This window comes from Macaca thibetana, chromosome 11, assembly GCF_024542745.1.
Source record: "Macaca thibetana thibetana isolate TM-01 chromosome 11, ASM2454274v1, whole genome shotgun sequence".
NCBI classification, from domain to species: domain Eukaryota; kingdom Metazoa; phylum Chordata; class Mammalia; order Primates; family Cercopithecidae; genus Macaca; species Macaca thibetana.
Window position 1 is genome coordinate 112,213,809 of NC_065588.1, and position 25,138 is coordinate 112,238,946.

General features: G+C 37.3%; 1 protein-coding gene across 4 annotated transcripts in view; it reads right to left on the reverse strand.

The window, feature by feature from the left end:
• The window catches only part of MED13L (mediator complex subunit 13L), a 320,312-nt gene that overhangs the window by 40,107 nt on the left and 255,067 nt on the right, over window positions 1-25,138 (reverse strand). For all 4 annotated transcript variants that reach the window (XM_050748556.1, XM_050748557.1, XM_050748559.1 and 1 more), the window contains 9 exons: window positions 22,110-22,304; window positions 21,559-21,747; window positions 17,147-17,312; window positions 14,888-14,992; window positions 10,496-11,227; window positions 9,463-9,688; window positions 8,356-8,461; window positions 7,919-8,043; window positions 5,039-5,138 (listed from right to left, as the gene is read on the reverse strand). In XM_050748556.1, coding sequence (XP_050604513.1) covers window positions 5,039-5,138; window positions 7,919-8,043; window positions 8,356-8,461; window positions 9,463-9,688; window positions 10,496-11,227; window positions 14,888-14,992; window positions 17,147-17,312; window positions 21,559-21,747; window positions 22,110-22,304 — 1,944 coding nt within the window. The remainder of the gene's footprint in view (window positions 1-5,038; window positions 5,139-7,918; window positions 8,044-8,355; window positions 8,462-9,462; window positions 9,689-10,495; window positions 11,228-14,887; window positions 14,993-17,146; window positions 17,313-21,558; window positions 21,748-22,109; window positions 22,305-25,138) is intronic.

Consider the following 25,138-nt stretch of genomic DNA (forward strand, 5'->3'; position numbering starts at 1 on the left):
AAGCAAGTTGTAGTTGTAAAATTTGGCCACTAGGGGGTGGCCTATGCAGCAAATTTTGTAAGTTTGGAGCCACAGGTTTTTAAATCAGTGATTTAATGTACCAGTTTCCTATCCTATTGCTCTTTCCAACTTCAAGATTTAAACAGACCAATAATAACCACTGAATCGACTAAGATCTGACTCCTAGCTCCAAATCAGAAATTAACACTGAGCAACCATACCATGTACACTATGTATGTAAATGTACATTAAATGTACCATGCTGTGCTCTGGGCTACACAGTCCAGGTGCTGGGGACATAGCTCTGCCGTGGTCAGGTCACTTCCTCCCTTGGGGCCTCGGTTCCTTCATCTAACAGGGAAGGCAGTGCTAGATGGCTGATTCTCAACGGGCCTACTTGCTTTGCTTCGTTTGTGGGGAGAGAGGAAAGCTTTCAAACATCTCAGCATATGGAGGCAGAAGAAAAGGTGAGAACTTCTGGATTACATAATCTTTACTGTGTTTCTAAGTGAAACAACTGTATAATCCTAAATCCTTTAGCCTCTCTTGGCCTGTGGAGCTATTTGCAAAATAAGGAGAGGGAGAGGCCAGACAGCAGGGTTGTTAATTCAAATATTCATTTCCATTAGCGATGCTCCACAGCTACTTATTTTCTGTAACAGGAATCTGTATCTGATTTCATTACACACAAAAAGTACCTGCTGCTTCCAAAAAAAAGCAGAAGTAAAAACTCCAAAAATCCCAAGTTGATCTTCAAGGCACCTTAAAAATTTATAGAAGTAGAAACAGGAGCCAAGCCAAACAAGAAACTGGCAGAGAACTATCGGAGACCCTACATAACCGATACATTCTGAGGTGGAAAAACAGGACTTCAAATGTAGCAGGAACCAGATCAGTAAGTTTTCTTTAAAACAAAGTCAAGATCTTTAATATAAAGTTAGTCTACACTGGAGGCCAGGTGGGGTGGCTCACACCTATAATCCCAGCATTTTGGGAGGCCAAGGCAGGCAGATCATTTGAGGTCAGGAGTTCGAGACCGGTCTGGGCAATATGTCAAAACCTTGTCTCTTAAAAAATACAAAAATTAGCCGGGCATGCTGGCAGGAGGCTGAGGCACAAGAATCTCTTGAACTGAGGAGGCGGAGATCGCAGTGAGCCGAGATTTCGCCACCACAATTCAGCCTCGGTGAAAGAGCAAGACTCTGTCTCAAAAAAAAAAAAAAGTTCATCTACACTTGAAATAAATCCATCACCTTTAACCTTTAGTCCCTATTCCTCCTCCCAAGCCGAAGAACAGCTACTACAAAACTGTAACATAATTTGTGTTATATTTTAAAACATTAATTCTGCTTCACAAAATCTTCAAAGTCACATTGCCATAAATCTTAATAGCCAATGTAGCTCTTTGTGAAGTAGAGAAATTGTATAAATTCTCTTTAACTTAAAAGGGTGAGATTAAACATAGCCTTTTTTTTACTTACAAGTATCCTGATATGACACAAAATTTTGCAAAAAAAAAAAAAATAGTTCTATTAAATTTGTTTTTACATTTCCTCTAAGAAACATAGTAAAAGCATTTCCACCGACTTAGGGTTAGCTGACTTCTTTGATCTTCCCGAATGCATGCATATATCTCAGTTTTCAAAGCCTCAGCTACCCTGTTAATTTTTACCAAAGGTAAACAGAAAACACAAAAAAGCAGAGATGAAATTCTACCTCCGAGAGAGCCACTTTACAAGGTGGTCTTTATCGTTCTTACTATCAGATATTCTTAAGGAAGACTCAGTCTGTCTCGCTTCATTTTCCTAATCTGTAAAATGGGAAAAAAATCTACTTCATATTTTTTGAGCATATTAAATGAGATAATGTATGCTCAGAAGTGAACACTTTCCTGCGAACATCTAAACATTCAGTAAATGATGAAGTTAGTACAAATTAATTCTCCCTCCCAAACCTGGATTGGAAAAAGATGGAACTACTGTCAAGTTATGGGAATTTCTGAAAATATATGACCCTAAGATGATCAAAGGGAACTGGACTCAAAAGTGGGTAAAGCAGAAAGAACACTGAGACTCCAAGAAACACTTTGGTCCTCCAAAATAGAAACATGATTTGTCTGTTCAATTTTCTTCCCAGAAAATGGCTAAAGCAAGGGTGGAAACAGCCACCAGGACGGACTGCAGGTGAGCTGTGCCACCCACAGTGCTCTGCTTTCTCCCATCCTGCCGAGCCTGCAAGACCTCTGCACTTCAGCGGGAACTCATAAGACACCCACCTGCTCCTGCCCAGCACTTCATGTATTCATGCACAGGATGGAAGACCTCCAACAAAGCAGCATCACTGATTTCTTAGTGTTCTCCTCACCCCAGAGCATATGCCCAAGTCCCTTCCAAACAGTAAGGACTCTTGGAAAATAAACAAATGAACCAACCCCAAAATTCAACTCTTTCCTTTTGTCTATTCAAAGACTCATACTTTAAACTAATGTGCTTTCAAATACAAAAATTTGTAAGAGAGTGGTTAATAATAAAACCTAATAAAAACATGTTTTTACTATAACACAATACTACCTTAACATAAACTTCATACTAAAGTAAACCTATTTGTCACTGTTTGTTGCTGTCTTCAGCATTACATTCACAAATGAATAATTAGGAACCTATGCGTTCCAACACAATATCCACTGGCCACATGTGGCTACTGAGCACCCAAAATGGGGCTTGACCAAATAGAGATGGGTTGCATGTGTAAAAAACATACACTGTATTCCAAAGACTTCATACAAAAAAAAAAAAAGGTAAAATACGTACAACCATTACATATTATATTTTTATAAAAAAAATGAAATGCTGCAATAATTTTATACTAATTACATGTAAAAATAATATTTTGAATCCTTAAATAAAATACTGTATATTATTAATTTTTTTAAATAGCCACTAGAAAATGTGAAATTGCACATGTGGCTCTCATTTGTGGCTGGCTTTGCATTTCTACTGGACAGTAGAATTAATGTCTAGAATTAATGTTCTAGAATTAATGAACATTAATTCTAGACATTAATTTTGCTTTGTTTCTGTTTTGTGAGACAGAGTCTTGCTCTGTCGCCGAGGCTGGAGTGCAGTGGTGCGATCTCGGCTCACTGCAACCTCTGCCTCCTGGGTTCAAGCGATTCTCCTGCCTCAGCATTCCAAGTAGCTGGGATTACAGGAAAGACATTAACTTTTTTTTTTTTTTTGAGATGGAGTCTTGCTCAGTCACCCAGGCTGGAGTGCAGTGGCACGATCTCCGCTCACTGCAAGCTCCACCTCCCGGGTTCACCCCATTCTCCTGCCTCAGCCTCCTGAGTAGCTGGGACTACAGGTGCCCGCCGCCATGCCTGGCTAATTTTTTGTATTTTTAGTAGAGACGGGGTTTCACCGTGTTAGCCAGGATGGTCTCGATCTCCTGACCTCGTGATCCGCCCGCCTCGGCCTCCCAAAGTGCTGGGATTACAGGTGTGAGCCACCGCGGCCTGCCGACATTAACTTTTATAATACATTTGTCTTCCCACCTCAGTGCCCAAAAAGCTTTTGCTGAGATTAAAATATCTTGCCAGGCTATTTTCATTGTCATTTCTTGGGAGGAAATACTGTGTGTTCCGGACTCCCCCACCCCATCCCACAAATACATATGCTCTCACAAATACATATTTATATATATGCTTTGTACACATTAAAACGATCCTCTGGATTCTTGCATATCTGGGTTTTCCTGGTGTTAATATTCTGTGCTACATTTCAAATTCATTCATTTTTATAACGTGTACTTTATCATAAAATTTTAAATTTTGAGTAGCTTCTTTTTGAAATAATTCTTTTTTGGATAGAAATGAGAAAAAGGATAGAGCACACAATATACTTCACTGCACAATGCCGCTAACTAGCAGGATGTCTGTGAGTGTAAAGCCTTGGCTGAGTTACCAGACATTCTAACATTTCACATCGCTAGGTATCATGTCATGACAGAAAGAGTAAATGATCAATTGATTCAAAGAGGAAAAACATCTGACCTACACACACCTATTTTAATACTGTTTCTTTCAATCTGTGATGTTCCGTGTTTGTGAAATTCTGCAGTGCAGAGTAATAAAACAAGAAAAATGTTTAATTTAAAAAACTACAGCAACTGGCTGGCTATCATTATTCATTTTCACCCATGTCATGCTTGAGAAAGCTTTGCATATTTTAAAAAGCTATGGATCCACTAAAGCTGTCAAAATCCAATCTCTGTATACTTCCCACTTCTAGATTTGAGTAAATCAGCACTACATTTATAGGTTCATAAAGCTTTTTGACTCATCCCTATGACATGGTGGTTTTTCCCCTCAATTTGTTCTCATTACCAGCTGAAGTTAATGAGAAGGTGTTAAAGAATGATTTGCAATGGAATTATGTTTCTGCTTCAGAGTATCCACATAAGCTACCCTGACTTTCTTTTCTCTTGTAGAATGATGTGGTTTCTTAGGGCAAAGAATATACTCGAAAAAAGGAGGTTCCTCTCTTTGTCAGCATATATAATAAAACTAGTTGATCTCAAAAGGAAACACAAAAACTTCAGTATGCATCTTGAAAAGGATGATTGAAATCAAATATCCAATATCCTTGAGTGAATTACATTTATAAAAACAGAAACATTTTACACAGTCTTATAATAGACTACCAGTTTGAAAAATCACTTGTGCAGCATTTATTCTACTAGGAAAGGACTATTAGAAAAACAAACCTGAAACGTGTTTTTCTACATTTTAAGTTATAAAAAGCTAATTCTTAATTGGAAAACAAAGGAAAGGAATTCAAATTAAGATGGTTTCTGTATATGATTAGCTGCCTGCCATCTCAGAACACCAATTTGTACAGGTTTTAATTCACAGTTAGAATTCTGCCAAAAGGAAGGGGAATTTCAGATAAAGATAAAGCACCACTGAGTATGAGCATATTATATCTAAGTTATATATAGGCAGCGAGCCACAATGGCTCGGTCAAGTTTCTCTACTTACTTGGTGGATAAGGAACAGCAGCTCTTCCATCCTTCCCAAGAGGTCGGTCTTCTGTCCCAACTGTAGGAATTTTTGATGGGCGCAGAGCAGGTGATACAGCCTAAGAACAGATGATGTTATTAAAACAGAGTGATGTGTATATAAGTATGGCAGCACTCAAGTATTTCCTAATGTATGTCTATTGGCAGATGCCTCTTGGTAGAAGCGTTTACCAGCTGAACTTCTGGAAATACCAACAGATAGTGAAACAAAGGAGATGGTTACAAGCTTATCAAGTGTAAGAAACAGTGAGTTGAATGGATCTTGTGAGGGCAGATTGTGCCACCAAAGGAGAGCTTGCAGACCTTAAACAATTCTTCCCTCCCAAGTCAATTTTCACAGACACAGTGTTACATTAGGGTGGTGCCTCCAGTAGTAACTGACAATTGGTCTGGTTTCCCTTATACTTGGAAGCAGGCAGCTAAAAGGCATAATCTCAAGCCCTCCAATCTTTTTTTTTTTTTTCATTTATCACAACAAACTATGTATCTTTTGTACCTAGTTACAAAAAATAACTATCAAAATATCAAAATTGATCTTCACAAAAAAACCTTATTTTGTAAAATTATTAAAATATTCAGAAGAGGTTTTTCTCTATTATTCAAAAACAAACCAAGTGCATTATTGTGCAAGATTATCTTTAACATTAAATGAATTGGTGATGAATTAAAATAAAATATAAAATAAAGCAAAAATGATTTTTACAAATAGAAGGCCTTTTATTTATTTAAACTTATACAATGTCACAACATTGAAACGTAAAATTAAAATTAAATTCAAAGACACTTGAGATGACAACTCAGCCAATAGCCTCCCAACTCCATTTACAAGTAGTAAGATGGATTAGCAATATATTCTAAGGTAAACTGCTCATGTGATTAAATGCCTGATTAAAAATCAGAGTAAAGCAAAAACACTCAGAGAAATGAAAATTTGATTGAAAATGTCCAATTCTCTCCTTTGTATGTTAGTATTACTACAAGTATATTCCCAACAGTTAAACATTTCCTCATTAAGCCTAACAGTAAATCATAATTTATACAAAGAATACGTTCAGTGGCCCAGAGCAGAAACAATTACCAGGACGGTGGCCATGAACAGATCAGGCAGGCCACTCCACAAAATGCTTGCTCTGTTCCATTTTTTCTCCTCCTTTGACTTGTACCTCCTTTTCTTTTCATATTTGATTCCCATCACCACTGCCAAAGCACCTATCCTAACCCTCTGGATCTTTAAAACCAAACCCAGGCAGCACTTGGCCTCTGGTGGATAGTCAAATTCAATGCCTGGATCAGCAATGAAGAAATGAGTCACTTCTTCTACCAGAGTTTTTCACATTGTCATGTCCTTTTCCTTCATGTAGCCACTGTATAAATTCAGATTCTAGTGTTCTAATCCAACAAAAGTTACCAGATTAGACGGTTCCTGCTTTCTGTAGATCAGACCCCCCCGCCAAAAAAAAAAACAGCCCTTCTGCCAGTTCAGTTCTATACTCAGTAGTCCTCAGAGGAATGCATATTGATAAAGTTTAAAATTCAAAACTTTCCTAGACCTATCAGTCTCTAACCATCATCAAAAAAACAGACCAATGGTCTGCTCCTTATCCCTGAAAGCTAATCTAGTTCATTTTTGTTGCTTAATCAAAGCTCATTCCACACTTAAACTAATGTCCCTCCCCCATTCCTCTCAATGACCCCAGTCTTTCCACATTTCAAGTACAACCCATTCTCCCAGGCCATTATGATCTCCTCATCCTCTAAGTACTTATAACAGTAATGGTGTATAATATCTGTTAGATACATTTTATTTTAAAGTTAGAATGGGCTTTAGAAATGTTTCCTACTTAACTTTCAAGCCTTAACTTAAACACTGTTCCCATCACTTCGTACCTGACTGTCCAGCAACTTCAGATTCAGGTCTATTACTGTACTCACAGCAATAAGTATACTACAACTCTATGTGCCATTTCTCCTTACGTCTGTGAGTCTCTCAAGTATAAGGGTGGTAATTTAATCGTCTTTATAACCTCAATTATTAGCCTTAGTACGACCACAAAGGATTTAACCATCAATTAACAAATGTATGTAAAATGGATGAATATGGAGGTAGATAAGTGAATAAATGAAAGAAAAATAAACTAATAAGCTGAGCTTTTTGAAAACAGAGCCTATCTTATTCATCTCTAGGTCTCCCAGAAAAAACAGACACTTGTATTTGCCCAAAGGTACAGAGTTGGTTAGGAGGACGAGAACACACATTTCCTGACTCTTATTTCAGCTGATCTCCAAAGGATTATAATAATTATTCTTCTCTGTCATTTTAATCATACGCTGCCTTGAATTATTTAACTTCTATGTATATAAATTCTATTCCCCTATAATGATGCCATGATCTGAAAAAGTATAAATCATATTTGCATATCTAACCTCTGACTTATTAGATGAAAAAAAGTTATATGGGCATTACTTTAAAAATCAAACCTAAGGGACAACATAATACATTTCTAGTGGTCCTGTGATATTTAGAAGAATTTATTAAAATAAATGTGAAAGATTTTAATATGTACAACTGGAATACACTAATGAAAAAGATCCTTCAATGAACAAAACTCTAGAGGTGGATAAACTACGCTAATAACCTTTACAATGTTTTCCAAGTATACAAACTTTTTTTTATACAGCGTGACTAGACTCCAGTATACAGACATTTAAAAAGAACATTCAGAACCCGAAATAAGAGCCCCCAAATTCAGGAGACCAAACTATAAGGAAATACTACAACACTGACATAAAGTCCTTTCACGTAGCAAAATTTTTGTGTATGTAGCTCTGGCAAACTCACCCCAAGTTCGTCGTCATCAGAATTATCAAAGATGTTGTCTAAGTCATGCAGGGAAGGTGCCAAATCTGTTACCTGCGTAAGGCTACTGGAGCCAGCTCTGCCAGCAGCGTTATCCTGCCGGACATCTGTAGGAAAGGAGGCAAAACACACAGAATAAACAACTCCACCAAGCGCAAAGGAGTGGGGAGAGGACACGGATCTCAATGAACATGACCTGCCTGTGAGTTTTTCCCTACGGTTTTAGTTAAATTTAGAGATAATTATTTCCAAATATGTTTATCAGTTTTGAAAGGAACTGAAAAACAAACTATGAAAAATATATTAAAGATGAGAAGAAATTCTTATTACAATAAGAATAAAATTTTACATTGAGAAGCATCTCCTTTGCATTTTATTTTAGCAACAATCCAAGTGAGGCAAATAATCATTGTACACACCTGTTTTAGTAGCAGAACTGAAAATAGACATGGCATTTTTCCCATCAGGCACCGGCGTGGAATGACCTGGTGTAGTGACATCCTTGGTACCAAATCCATCCTCTGACTGTATAATAAATTCAGCCAAACAAAACACATGAACACCAACCCAAAGTGTGAAATATGAGGGAGAACACAAAGAATTAGAGGGTAGAATGGAACTTGTTATGAGCACAAGTATGATAAACCATGGTCTATGCAACCAAAGGAAATAAAAGATAGGTCCTTTCTCTCGAATTTCAACAGAACCATGAGATCCCCACTTTCCCCTCAATCCTATGGGGTATTCTGAGTGAATCAGTGTTTTATGTCTAAGCAGTACTGGTGGCAGTTGATTACAGACCTGCCATGGTGTTAAAAGCTGCCTTTAACAACATTTTAGATGCTAAATTATAGATTCAGCTGTCTGGATCTAGGGAGATCAGTATAAAACAATCTAAAAAGCATTCCCCTGAACCATACTGGCCTCTTATAATTGTCTTACTTCCTTGATTCTCAAGAATACCTATTTCAATGGCCCAGTATTTTAGAATGTCTGAAAATTTAAAATTAAAGACAGCAGACACAACCAGTACTCATTTTTATGATGATGAAACCAGTAAAATTAATACTGATAGTCTATGGGTAGAGTTGATATTAATCCAGAGAATACATAGGTATAGCGCTTGGCACAGTAAGGATAAGAAGCGCTCGATAAACTGTATATACATACTGTTACCAACATTTTTTCCTTTACATTTTGGGTACTTTTGAATAATATTTTAAAAGAAATAGGGAGCATAGGCCAACAAGAATTAGCATATGAGAGGAAACATGCACTGTACAAGCTATAGTCTGGAAAATATGAGGCTTCATTTATGTTCGGCTGACTTTTAAACAAAGGTGAGCCATGACATAAAAAGGAACAATACGCTGTTCAATACAATAGTACCAAGAGCATGAATATGGGGACAGAGCAATCAGGCAAGACTATCTCAAACGTTCTGCCTCCAAAGTCTTCCCACACATGTTGTACTGACATAGATAGAAACCCACACCATGCTGGACTCTCTCTCTGTTAAATGGTACCTTATTCTTTTTCAGGGAATCTTTCTCCGTCCCTTGTTTGCATTTCTTGTTGGCTGTAAAGATGTATTTTATGTCACCATCTTCGAAGGTATATGGGTCATTCACTTCTCCCAAACTGTCTCCAGGTTGTTGCGATAGAGGCAATGGGTCAAGGAAGTGGAGTGGCTGCATCTGGGGCTGTTTGTCTTGCCAGATTTTAAACCGTTTGTTAGGTTGTGCTAAGAGTCTAAAAGACAAAATGACAATTTAAACAAGATAAACAAGGTTAAATCAGTTTCTTTAAAAAAAAAAAAAAAAAAGGCATTTATGACTTAAAGCATTTACAAAGCTTAAACTTTTTGTAAAAACAACTAAAAATTCACCGATATAGTTATTTGCTTTTACAGTTTATATTCATGATTAAATAAAAATTAGTATACTTTGTCAAGAATGTATGTTTTTGTCTCTGAGTCCATCGATTCCACTTAAGAGCACAGGTTCTCAGGACAGACTGCCTAAGTTCAAATTCCATGTGTATCATTTACTAACTGCATGGCCCTAGTTTCTCAGTTATAAAATTAATAGAATAATATGGTACAGTGAAGATTAAAAGAGATAATCTATGTAAAGTTTTAGAATGGGTGGCTCAAAAGAGCTATAAATATTATACTAGATACATGACACATACACCTGAATGCAGGCAAAGCCTTCCTCAAAAATGTCAACATACAAAGAAGGCACTGATGGCAATATGGAAAGTCTCATAAAGCTGTATTATTTAATTAACAAACAGTAGGGCAAAAATGTATTAATATATTCGGAGTGTACTAAAATGGCATAAAGAGTTCTTTATATGCCCATGTGTTAAATCACATGTGTGCTCATCTGTATGTAGGTCAAAGCATTTGACCATTAAACATTTTCCATATCCAGAGTCAAGAAGAACAAAGAAAAGCCTACTTCAATTTTGAACCTGAAAGTTTAGCAGGGAGAGATGGGGAGGGAGCCCCTGTCCTTCCAGAGGATGGGTGGGTGGTGCAGAGGGCTGTCTTACCTTTGCAATGCAGTGCTCTCTGAGTTTACCTCCATTTTGGCATCACATCTCTCACCCTGGAGCTCTGGAGGCCTGAACTCAGCATCATCACTGGGTGGGAGACGGTAACTATGCCACCACTTTTCTGATGACTCTGGGTTCGAGGGCCTAATCCCACAATATAAGGCTGTCTCGCTGACCTCTGCCATGAGAGGCAGTCTTTGGCCTACGAGGACAGTTCTGTCATCCAGAGTAGACAACTGCTGGAGTTCTAGTCCATTTCCATAGAGGGCTGGATTCACAGGGACAGACGGTGGGTCCAAACTCTCTGTTTCCTGACCTCGTGGCTGAGGGCTGAGTGTTGGCGGCAGAGGGGATATAGGGGAATGAGGTGAATCCATAGGATTCAGATTCATTTGCTTGCTTGTATTTCTGGAAGGCACGGCCATTTGCTTATCATACTTCCTACTGCTAGACACCTCTAAGGAGGAGTCAATCCCTGCCAACCCTAGTTTCTGTCCTGGCGCATCTTGCTCCATGCATAACTCTTCGGCCACGGAGGGCCTATGGTGAAACGGGATTAAGGGTCTCTTCTGCAGCTTGTCTCCTTTTTCCTGTCTTTCTGTTGTTTTGTGCTTAGAAGAAGCAGGAGGTGGTAAAGATGAAGATGATGATGGTCCTGCACTGAACCCTGGTTGAGACATTGTGGGAGGTCGATTGGGTCCTACTGCACAACGTTTTAAAAGCTTATGCCTAAAATGAGAGTAAATAATTACATCATTATAACATTAAGAAAAGAGATTCTCTGACAAAATTTTGCCTTTTAAAGCATACATTAGATGTACTAACACATATAAAAGGGCTCTAGTTTTTATTATGTAACTAAAAAACAATACACCCCAATGAAAAATGAAGAATCAATCACATACAAGTTAAGCAGATAAGAAACGGGCATAACAAAAGATGTACATTGTTAACCCCTACAAATCACTGATTCAAAAAAAACCCAAATCTTTAGATTTGGTGAGGGCCTCAGATAATCTATTCACACCGTATCTTAAAACCATGAGAGTGGAGTCATGAGATTCTCTGCCAAGAAAAAACAAAAGTTTCCAATTTCTATTTTATAACACTCTACTAACTGTAACATAGAATGGCTTATAATGGCTTGTAGTGCTGTAAATTGGGAATAAAATAACTATGCAACTAGTCTGCCTCAAAGTGTAGAACTAAAACAGTAAGTTCCAATCCTAAGAACATTTAATAGGATAAATATACTAGAAACTTTATGTGCCACTGTATCTAGGCAAGAAGGGATCAAAGACAACTTTGGATCTTACAGACACACGTTAAAATGATAGAACTTAACACCACACATACAAAAATGCACCTGAACCATCAAAGCAGAAAAACCAAGTCGGCTCACATCCGAACACACTTCTTGGCAAGCATGGGTGTGAAAAATGGCTCCGTAAGAGCCCACTAGATGATGCCAAGGTTTAATCTGTACAACAAAGTTATACTGCAGGTCAGCCAGTACCTCCCAATATATAAATCATTCCCGGGGAAAAATGTGAGCTCTCCTGCCGGTGTAGTAGTAACTCTCTGAGGCCACTAGGGTGGCATTAAATTACTGCCGCATTGCACTAAATGATGCCCTAGTGAGCAGTAAAACGGATTTGTGGGGCATAATGGGATGGTTTAGTGGGACAGCAGGATGGCTGCCCTGCTCCATAAGGCCATTAAATAGTGGAAGGAGTGGTCTGTACCATAATAGGTTCAGTAATCCTGCAGCAGATAATCTGAAAATACTCTTCCCAAAGTCTTTGCTACTCAAAGAAATAAAAACAAACACTCCTGAACTTCTTGTCTTTAAGCCCAATGAGCACGGTATCACAGTAACACGTGAATGTCTCCTCAGAAAGTATCTCAATATCTTATGAAGGTACTTATTTTAAAACCTAAAATTTTAGTCTTTTAGACTTTTTTTCTCAGAGAGCATTTACCCATACTAGTTCTTTGAGAGACACTTTACGATACCCTCTTCAAAGTAAAGATGTTTTGCAAAGTGGATAACCTAATCATAAAGTTAGCTTCTTCAACTGTATTTAATGATTCAGCTACATTGCAAAAAGGTTAGAATGAGGAATGCACAGTAGGTAGGAGCGAATCGCAGCGCATCTCAGCAGGAAAGGAACCTAGCACAGACAGTGGGGAAATCAGAGGAAGGCCGCACACTATACGCGTGACTGGTGGTAAGAAGAAACCTGAGACAGGGCCCAAACATGCAGAAATAGATCATGACTAAAAGAAAGGAAAGGAGGACTACAATAGACATTTCAAAGGAAGTCAGTGTGAAATCCAGTGACAAATTAAATCTAAAAAGTCTGTACGCTGAGAAGAGAAAATTGTGATAAAAATGACCACAATAGGGTTCCAAGTTTGTGGGGAAGCATATATGGCAAAAATTAAGGATTTTTTTTTTTTTTTTTTTTTTTTTGAGATGGAGTCTCGCTCTGTTGCCCAGGCTGGAGTACAGTGGCATGATCTCGGCTCACTACCACCTCCGCCTCCTGGGTTCAAGCAATTCTCCTGCCTCAGCTTCATGAGCAACTGGGATTACAGGCACGCGCCACCATGGCTGGCTAATTTTTGTATTTTTTAAGCAGAAATGGGGTTTCACCATGTTGAGCAGGCTGGTCTCAAACTCTTGATCTTGTGATCCGCCTGCCTTGGCCTTCCAAAGTGCTGGGATTACAGGCGCGAACCACTGCACCCAGCCTAAGCATTTTTCTTAAAGGCATCCCCCAAAATACAAGACTCTCTGAAAGTCAGGTTGGTACAGAAGTTGGAAAGTCAATGGAATGGTGCCTTGGTATGCATATGGTTATAAAAAAAAAAGACCTGAAGATATGTGCATTTGGCAAAGAAATACAGCAATAATTCCAGAAAACAAAAAGGAAAACATTATTTATTTACACTTAATGTGTTACAAAAATAATTCCAGGTAGCTAATAAAAACGTGTAAAAATCAGTAAATAGTTTATTTTTTTAAGTGAAAAAATCTGGGCTAAGGTAAGCCCAGGGAAAATAAGATGAAAGAAAAGTTAAATACACTACAATTTATATCCTATGTATGTGCTAAAGCTGGGCCTTAACTTGGCTGTGAACTGTCCATAAATCAAAGTTACTGGGAAAATACTTTTTGTCACACAATTCACAACAGCCTAGAGACAAGAGGAAAGTAGTATTCAGCTGTAGCATACCACACCTACTAACACCAGAGAGAGGCTCTCACATGCTCAGAGAGGGAACCCTTAGTGAGCAAACAACTTCTTCAAAAACATCCTCCCTGAAAAATCAATAATGAGATTCATTAGGCTTATCCTTACATCTCTCAACAAGAGGCTGCCAAGGCAGAGCTTGATAAAAGAATCACCTCAAGAGGCAGCGGAGAAGAGGAAAAGGTGTCAAAGCTGTTCCCTAAGTGTACACACGCAGCAGTTTGCATATATGCAGGGGGCATATGGACCACCTCCTCAGCGTGAAGCCAAGTCACTCATGCTACATTAAGAAGCCCTGATCTCACTAGAGACATGAATGGCCATCTTCTAAATATGCTTATCTCACCTGAACTTTTTATCCACATTGAATAGTATCAAATTTGAAAGTGTATATTTCAGAGGCAAGGCTACTCAAAATAGCCCAGTCTAGGTGAAAAATCACCACCACTTCTTCTAACTGTCAAATGAGCTGGGGGATTAAGACTTAAACGCCCACTTAAAGAATTTAAGAACCCTAATGAAAATCCATAACAATAAGATTCTTTACTACAACAAAGAGTGGTAAGTCAATGGAATATCCAAGAAGAATGCAAAAATTTTCTACAAAAAAGCAATCTGAGGCCATATCCAAAGAACTAAATGAATAAGCAACTAAGATACCATGACTGCAACAATTTTAGCTTTTAGCAGTTGTGACCAAATACCTGTCTCAATCAAAAAACACCACTGCTAGCAACAAAACAAATTATCTACAGAAAGTCTCTTTAATCCAAATTCTATTGACTTAAGTCAATCTGTTTTTAATGTGTATCTCTACTTTAAAATTAAGAGTAGTTAAATAGTCATTTAAAGGGCTAAGAATTGTCTTGTCAAACTGATGCCTTTAGTTTTGAAGCTGCTAACCAGAAAAAAAGTTGTGGGAGCAATTTGTTAACAGGGCCGACTGTCTAACAAACTCTGAGTCCTGACGATAAAACTGTATCATCTGCATATAAGAAAAAAACTCTTTTTCTTCTGTACTGGAGGAGAATGGAGAATCAGGAAGAACTGATCTGTGAGGCCAGGAGAGGAATCAACAAGATGCGCCATCATTCGATCTTACTACTATTTTGCTTTTTTTATTACCTACCTGGAACAAGAACAGCTGACTCTTTGGGTTGGATCCACAAAATCCCAAGTAGCAGGATTGCTAGCAGGCTCTTCTTCAAGAGTTGGAGTTGACATTTGGCTCCTCCTAAAAGGGTTAAAAATGTGACTTATGTGTGAACGTAATACCCATACTCCTGGGGAGAAAAATGTTCAGGAGTTGAATACATTTCACTCACACAGTAACGGTATCCTGTTCAAAATGTTTCTATTTGGCTGGGCGCATGTGGTTCATACCTGTAATCCCAGCATTTTGGGAGGCTAAGGTGGGCGGATCGCTTGAGTCCAGGAGTTTGAGACCATCCTGGGCAACATGGCGAAACCCCATACATACAAAAAAATACAAAAATTAGCCAGGCACAGTGGTGTTTGCCTGTAGTCCCAGATACTTGGGAGGCTGAGGTGACTGCTTATCTGTAGCATATAAATTCTGAGTCAGGAATGATGGTGATGCTGAACAACCACAGATTATCCACATGGGTGGCTGAGATAGACACCTTTGCTTACCGATGGTTCAATGTACACAAACTTTGTTCCATGCACAAAATTGTTTTAAGACATTGTATAAAATTAACCTTTAGGCTATGTGCACATGAAACATAAAAAAACTTTGTGCTTAGACTTAAGACCCATCCCCAAGATATCTCACTAAGTATATGCAAATATTTCAAAATCTAAAAAAAAATCTGAACAAACACTTCTGGTCCCACGAACTTTGGATAAGATACTCATCCTGTAAAATATTTACTAGCATTTAAGAGCAACACTCCTAATGTGAAATAAAAAAACAGAAGTATCTCCTACATATCACTGATAATTGGTAGCAAAAAGCAGATACCTTTATTATACAATGAATTAACAATAAGGGGCAATATTTTTGGATTGTTGATTTTGCTACAGCAGATACTGCAAAGTGTTTCAACAGAGGCTCTATAGGGCGTTCTCCCACTCTCTGCCCTCCACTGCCCTCCTGGTTGTCTCGTCTCCCTGTTCTGTGCTGCTGAGAGAGTGACTATGATCTGTTAAGAGTTGTGGAGGTGTAAAGTTGATGGTGATTAAAAATCAAAGACGATAAATGAAAGGAAAAGAAAAAGCAAATGTTTACTTGGAAATAATCTAGGCATTGCAGATGGAAGTAAAAATATCTGTACCAATTATTCTAAAGGAAAGGATCATTTTAAAGTGACTAGAGATAGCTTTTTAATTCTAGAATTTGACATGATTTTCCACTACAATTATTTTACAGCTATCTACTACATCTTCAATGGCCTATTCTAGAATCAATTTATTGGCCAATAAATATTTAGTATGAACTTGCTAAAAGCTGGGTAAAAAAGGACAGGTTTTAAATATGTATCAAAACTTGGAATAGTAGTCACTTAAGAAACATTTCATTGGCTTCTACATGAAGGAAATTATTGGAAGTTACTGACACGCATGTCCATATTCATTCTGTTTCAGAGAATCAAGACTCATTTGTCTATTTTCATTAGTCAAGAAAGTAGACATCTACTCATATTAAAACAGATATGAAACTGTGCTGATTATGTTTACATAAATCTTGATAAGCGGAATAGCACTTATTGACTACTGTTTGTCATTATCGTTTAGGCAATAAAATAATCATCAGCAGTCTTCTCTAAAAAATCAATTCTCCCCTTTTTCCAAAAGTATGTTAGAGAAGAAAGGCAGGGAGATTGGAAAGGAAGGAAAGTTAGGTGGGGGAAGAAAAGAACATAATTTTCTCAAATCAACAAACAGTAGCACGGCAGATAATAAACACCCCTCCAACTGTCATCAGTCTAGTTCAAAATGTATTGTTAATTACAACTAAGGCCAGTACACAATAGTAAATCAGCAAGGAAGGTTCTTTCCCTTCATAATAGGGAAGCACTCATACACTGATATACAAGGAAAAACCAAACCCACTGGTTACTGTCCTGACACCCACAGTAAATCTCTGTGCCAGCTGTGCTACAAAATGTCAGGTCAACACCATGCCAATCTGTACAGTATCAGGAACTTCGAAAACTTCCTCGATAATGAAATCAAGTACAGTAAATGTCTTGACTTTAACATCTTTATTTCAAATTTTGTTCTATTAAATTCAAAAAGATGCAATACTAATCTGGTGACTTCTCAAATTTGGTCACACAATAGTGCAATGTGATTGACATTTTTCAGGTAGCAATCAAGGAGATGGTTACTAAACTATGATCTAGACATAATCGAGAAAACATACTTGGACTGGGTTCTGTTGAGGATGCATTCCTTCCAGACTCGATGGACCATATGATTGTGGAGTTTTGGAGGAATCTTCCCCGATCTCTTTGGACTGTGCATAGTTATCATCCCCCCATCTTGGGAAACTAGGTGACTGGCAGCACTCTGCATACCTCCACTCTCACCTGAAAAAAAAAAAGGCAATTTGGAACGTTAAGATTTTCTGAAAAGGTTTCCTACTTCATAGACTACTATCTTATTTAACATAAATATGCATTTTAATTGTTGAAAGTCACATACATGTTGCTTTTCCCCTATTCCCTGGCAATAACACTATCTGTAATTATGAGTAAAATTTGTGTCAGAATGGATTTTTTCCCTGAAACTTTGACCATATGATTTTGTTCTCTCCCTAAATCATCTAATCAGATGAACACTCACACACCCATAAGGGCACACACATAGAGAGGCACTCCTACTCCACATGTATTGGATACAACTCAGAAGGAAGGGTTCATACATCACAATATTAAAGATGCAAACTTCCACTGACTGTTTTAGATTTTTAAATCTTAACACAGTCAGTGAGTTTCGAGGCAAAAGGAAACAGTAGAGGGAGCTTTATACTCATGTAGCTAAATGGCTGTGGATCAGCAGCACACAGTGCACTGGATAGGAAAAAGAAAAGTAATGGCACAAAGCTTTTAACAAGGTCAAATTTCAAATTTGTGTGTGGTACTGTTTGTCCTTATGCCTGACACCATGTATTTAAAACTTAGTACTAAAACACTGAGAGAGGTTGTCTTGACATTTTATGTCAGAGGACTAAAAATTCATTGGTTTCTCTCTAGTAACTCCACTTAGTTTTTCCAAATACAGTGGTTATGAATATAATCTATTTCTTTCAATTATGTTCATTATGATTGTTGACGATACTGGTTGTTGTTTACATTTTGAGTATTTTACTACTTCTATCTTATATAGGACAAATACTAAAGTCAATTTCCAGTATTAAATTCTGACTGAATCACTTTTATCTATTTGACTTAGTAAGTATATTATGGATTTTCTTCTCAATAGAACTATGCTGCAAAACATCTTAACGAAAGTCAAGATGAAAAAGAAAGAAGCAACCTTATAACAGAAACTCAGTATTCTTATTATCAGTGAAAGATGATGATAATATGAGCTAAATGATCAGGCTTACGTCTATTAAAAAAAAAAAAAAAAAAGACCCAAATGCTTATATTCTAAGGAAATGAAGCACTCGTTTCCGATAAAAGTATTACCATATTACAAATGAGATAAGAAATTTGAACTTTCTTTGCTACCTTTTATTTTAAAAGTTCCCAACTTGGTTCATGATGCAAAAGAATTAATTTCAATTTTACAATTGCTTTCCAAACACCAATTATAAAACTAGGCAAACTGAAGAAACAAACAGAAGTAGATAACATAGACCTTCTCTCGGAAACATCCTACAATACAGCTAAAGAGATCATATGCCCATGGTATCATAAAGAAACAATTTATGACCAAGAAAAGAAACAGTAGGGAGAAACAAGCCACACAGACTCTTCTGACTAAAGCTAGGCTGAAGCTTTTCAATAGCACTTAAATGACTGAACTAAAATCTGAGTGGTATCTTAGATGGAATTAAATAAGACTTGTTACTCCAAGCTGTTAAAATGCATGTTGAATGCTGTTACTTGCAATTGCCTCTACATATCAGAGGCAAGTGGATATACCAATCCAGATAAGGTATGAGTAACATCACTAATACCATTTGGCCCTACTAAGCCCTCTGCTAATCCAGGAGAACCTTGGCGTTTTTTTATAGGACAAAGTAGCCCATTCTGTCCTATATCTAGAAAAACATGGCATTCAACTACAGAATGTCAAGGCTGACCAGGATACTCTCCAATACAGCATTAAGACTCCTAACCTGTAATTCAACACCCTATGATATGAAAATTTAGGCAAATTCATTTTACTGCAAGGATATTGGCAGCTTTTGTTCAGTTTCGTGTGTTTATTTTAAGGAATAAGGCGACGACATCAGGGGATTTATTTATCCAAGGCCTAACACAATAGCATACAGAGTTAGGGGGGAAGGAATTTGAAGATCCATAGTTAATTATTCCACATTGAAATTCCCCATCAACAAAACCTCTTGTTTCTGAATTATGACTATTAAGACTTCTGCACCGACCAGAGGTCAAGCATCATGCACACAGCAGACCTTCAATTTTAAGGTGAATACAAATTTCACTAAGTACAAGGCAAAAACAAAAACAGACAAACAAAAGTGGATAACTTTTTTTTTTTTTTTTTTTTTTTTGTTTTTTTTTTCTTTGAGACGGAGTCTCGCTCTGTCGCCCAGGCTGGAGTGCAGTGGCCTGATCTCAGCTCACTGCAAGCTCCGCCTCCCGGGTTCCCGCCATTCTCCTGGCTCAGCCTCCCGAGTAGCTGGGACTACAGGCGCCCGCCACCTCGCCCGGCTAGTTTTTTGTAGTTTTAGTAGAGACGGGGTTTCACTGTGTTCACCAGGATGGTCTCGATCTCCTGACCTCGTGATCCACCCGTCTCGGCCTCCCAAAGTGCTGGGATTACAGGCTTGAGCCACTGCGCCCAGCCTAAAAGTGGATAACTTAATAATGTAGTACAATTGTTAAAAATCCAAATTGTGATGTGACATTAAAAACTTTTCAAAATACTGATAATTCTAATTTTTATATCTATGATGATTACTACAAAAGACTGTGAAAGTTCTTTTTTAGTTGAATACAGTTGATTGATGACAAATCCTTTCAAGAAATCATCCAGATTCTCTGCTCTACCAAATGAAAGCTGGAAGTACTTTTTTATTTTTATGAGACAGGGTCCAGCTCTGTCGCCCATACTGGAGTGCACTGATGCTCTCTTGGCTCACGAAAACCACCTCCTGGGCTCAAGCCATCCTCCCACCTCAGCCTCCCAAGTAGCTGGAATTACAGGCATTTGTCACCACGCACAGCTAATTTTTGTGTTATTTTGTAGAAACAGGATTCCACCATGTTGCCCAGGATGGTCTGAAACTCCTGAGCTCAAGCGATCCACCTGCCATGACCTTCCAAAATGCTGGGATTACAGGCATAAGCCACTATGCCTGGCCTTGGATGTACTTTTTTCTTTTTGTTTTGTTTTAAACCATCTCAGCAAATACATGGCTCTTAAAAACAGACATGTCCATTTCCATTCTCCCACAAAACATCTGAGTAATGTCCTCCAGATAATGTGTGCTAAACTTCGAGTTTTGAATATTGCTTTAAATTATTGCTATCACTTGTATATGACTATTGTTTACCAAGCACTTGTATATATTACCTAATATGTACTACAATCCAATAAAGTACGTATTTATCAGAAAAAATAACTGAGATTCAGAAAAACTATGAGAATTAAATAAGGTCACTCACCTTGTGAATGATATAGCTAGGTTTTATAACTAGGTGTGTTCAGTCACAAAGTTTATGCTTTTCCCCAATATCTTCTTTAACTATAAACATTTATTTAATGCCCACTACTCGCCAAGAATTATGCTAGAAACTTTGAAATTTTGTCTTACTCTGGTAATTTTCATGAGGATTACGTATGTATCACGCTTGATAGTTTATTTTCAAAGTTTAGCAGCCAAGGCTTTATTTACTCTAATGTTCCTGCCAGCTTGGCCTACATTCAGTGCTTATAAATAAATAATCTCATTTCAGCCCAAGTATGATGAGTATCCTTTCCATACTGACCACATTTCTAATTAAAGTGAGGTCAACTACAAAAACAACAAAGTTAACAGAGGAACTATACTACTCAACAAAGAAGACAAAAATACTCCCAATTTAAACAATTTCTGAATTTTTCCATGAAGACAGGCAGTTCCCACTGTCAAAATTGTCCCATATAATTAATATTTATTATTAATGCAGACACATTACTGACAGGAAAAAGTATTTATTTAGAGCTCCTAATCGCTAGTCTAACTTTACATCTAACAGGGAAAAGAGTTGCCCAAGGCCTGTCCCTGGCTGACAATGGTCACTGGGGCAGAGACTTCAGTCATTCTCTGATTTAGTATTCTTCAGTTGTTCAAAATTATTTTAAAAAACAACCTACATTTTATCTATATGTGAACACACACACGTAAAGGGGCAGACCTTAAAAGAATCTAAACTATTTAATAACAATAAAGACTAATATGGACAGAGTTAAAATTCTGAAGTATGGGACTTCTGTGTGTTGATAGTTTTCCTTCTCCATTTCGTAAAATCCTTACGTTACTCTACTACCTCGATCTCTTCCAAGAGGAATTTCTGTTTTCTCACCTGTTCCATGGCAGGTAGACTATACAATTGTCTGGGATCTCTTCCCCCCAGGACACTCCTGGATCCTACTCACCTAGGATGGCCTGTTCTGGAGAGGTGGGAGGGGTCAGAGGCATCCCACAGTTACTTGGGTCCTTCACACTACCAAGCCCTTGCTGCCCAACTGTAATGTGGCCTCCAGCACTGGCAACACTCTGAGGAACCGGGATGTCATTCTGAGAGATCAAAACAAATGCTGAAGGGTAAACCATCCGAACACCACCTATAAGCAAAGAGAACAAGGAAAGAACCAGGACTGAGAAAGACTTCACACAAGACTCTCAATTTTATGATTCTAGTGGTGAAAATGAGATGCTCATGAAGTACTGCCAAAAGTGATAGGCTCCATTCTCTCATAAGTTAATAGCTGTTAAACATGTGTTCCAACATGATGCATGTGGAATACAGGGACCAAGGGTGCTTCAGGCAAGATAACTACTCAGCATATACCATTGTGTCAAGAGAATTTCTTTAAAAAGATGGGAAAATTATGGAGATTATTTCTGATGAATCTAAATGATTATCTTTTTAAATTAAGGAAGAGGAAGAAGAACAAAGTTCTTCAGGCAAAATATTTTCTCTTACCAACAATTACTTCAACTGCCACAGGGAAATCATCATCATATCCCAACTCGTCTTCCTCTTTCGATTCCTCTTTCTTTTTTAGCACCATCGGGTAGAAATACTGCCATTCCTCAATCAACTTACGAGTGGCTGGGTCTGACATCTTGTATGCTTGGCCTGTTAGCGTCCCATTTAATCCATAAGGACTTACCAGTACTATAGAGGGGAGGAGAAACACATGCTAAACATTAGAGAAATAATTCCTACTTAAGTGCAACACTACATATGTGGTAATTTTAGATTACAGTATCACTGAATGTACATTGCTCTTTATTTCCTAACTCTATTTAAAGTATGATTTAAAACAAATTTTTTAAAAAATTATTTTTGTAGAGACTGGGTCTCACTATGTTGCTCAGGCTGGTCTTGAACTCCTCGGGTCAAGTGATGCTCCCGCTTTAGCCACAAAAGTATGATATTTTGAAGTCTCTTATTTTAAAATTTCTTATTATTTATACACCTCTCACTTCTCACAATTTTTAAAGGAAATAAAATATGGATAGTCCAATGTTATCAGACAGCTATGCTTTGAAGCATATACATATGTTTAATAATAGCTTGTACAATATAAACACTGAATCTTCCAAACAGAAGAAAATCATTCAACACATATACCCCAAACGCTGCCTAAAACTTGAATACTCTGTGGTTCCTGAGACTCCCTAAACATCTGTGGTAATCAAAGAATAACATATAAATAAAATTTCTAACAGTAGGAAAGTCTTAATATTAAAAAGCTTGAAGCATAATAGTTATCATTTCTGTTTTGACTGTTTTAGAAGTCTGTTGATAAAACAACTCTAAGTAAAATTTATTTAACTCAACGTAAAGGACCCAAAATCCATCTTCTTTCAGTATTTGACCTTGATGTCATTTTCACTGAGTCTGACACAAAAATATAGTTAACATAGTACTGTGAATTACCCAGCCAGTTCACAGCCTTGGAGTGAGTACTTCAATCTTCCAAATAATACTTTCCTAAAGATAAAGACTACTTTTTCTTAATTCTAATTTTTTACAAAAACTCAGCATGGTCATTAAACGGAATGTCTTCTTTTTTTAATTTTTTAAAGAGCTAGATCGTATGTCACATCAATCAAGAGAGAGATAGCTATAGGCATTACATGTATCGTGGAGTCTTTCCGCTGTTCCTCAATGATCCAAATGGGATAAAAATACTGACTCCAACACACACAATTAATCAAATGTAATTTTTTTGCAATAATGCTTCCAGGAAATTCCCACATCAATCGGGATAATTATGCTCATCATAATTATCCATAAGGACAGCAACTGCCTTAGTATGGTCTTCCTCCACACCAATCATGGAAAATAAGCAGAAGAATGCTCCACAAAAGTATTCTAAGACTTTCACCAGTGACAAAAATCAGAAAAACTAAAAGTGGTCTATAGGGACCTGGTATTCCTAACATTATTGTTCCCAACTTTGAAGATTAGAAAGTAAGTTCTCTTCCCTCATGACTAGTTATTCCTACTGTTATTACCATAACTAAATGCTTTTATTCTGAGTGATAAAATGTTGGATGAAGTCAGATGGTCCTGAGCACTTTTACACTCAAGAAAACAGTATTTTAAAAATTCTGACAAGCCACAATTTGCAAATACTGTACAATTTGTACTACACGGTTTAAGAATTGGGTTTTGAATATTCTAGTAGTTCATACACTAAACACCTAACTTTACACAGCTTAAAATTTATTGCAGTAGGGGAGTTGGAGTTAAAAATTAGGACACAGTTAAATGTGGATTCAATGTTCTTTCTTATCTCAAAAAAAAAAAAGTTTTATTATCTTTGGGGCAAGAAACAGATGCTTTCATTGAATTAAATCAGAATAGTTTATAGAAAACAAAAAATAAACACAATGGAGGCTAAATGCTCATGACAGGCTGTTACAACAATTATAATATTTTAGTCAAGTCTGTTAAAATATCAGTGTTTTTTAAAATTATATTGTGTGATATGCTAAGACCATTTCAACCAGACATCTCTAATAATGACATATGACAGAACCAAAAAAAGATGGTCTCCATATGGTTCAATCTAACATAACATTTAAAAGCTGTTACTCACAGAAAATTCTGAATTCCAAAGACAAAACAAAGATTTGTAATGCTCAGATCAAAAGGACATGAAGTTATTTTGGTGATATCTAGGTGGTAAAGCTGAGAATTAATGAAAATATGAATGTATGAGTTAAATTACAACTAAATACCTATTACCAATGGAGTTTAAAATTAAAACAAAACAAAGGAACATTGCTAAAGAAACTATACACTGTATAATTCTAGAACTTTGATTCTGATTGAAATTTCAAATACTAAGTATAATGGTAATCTTCTATAAACCATTACATTCCTAAAACCTTGTTAATAAACACAACAATGAAAACCTTTAATTTGTGACTTTGGTCAATTACTCACTGAATTATATTTTTCAAGTATTTACTGATTTTCTTTTGTTCTGAAGGAAATTCTATATTTTATTCTTACAAAAGAATATACATGGCCGGGCGCGGTGGCTCAAGCCTGTAATCCCAGCACTTTGGGAGGCCGAGACGGGTGGATCACGAGGTCAGGAGATCGAGACCATCCTGGCTAACACAGTGAAACCCCGTCTCTACTAAAAAATACAAAAAAACTAGCCGGGCGAGGTGGCGGGCGCCTGTAGTCCCAGCTACTCGGGAGGCTGAGGCAGGAGAATGGCCTGAACCCGGGAGGCGGAGCTTGCAGTGAGCTGAGATCCGGCCACTGCACTCCAGCAAGGGAGACAGAGTGAGACTCCGTCTCAAAAAAAAAAAAAAAAAAAGAATATACATAAGACCATCTTATATATGCGAGAAGCTTCAGCAAAAAACTAACACACTATTACTACTGAATTATGAAATGGTAGTCTTTTCTTCCTTCTTCAAAATCTGACCCTTATGCTTAGTTTTACAATGTCCATTTAAGATAATGTCTCACCCTGCAAA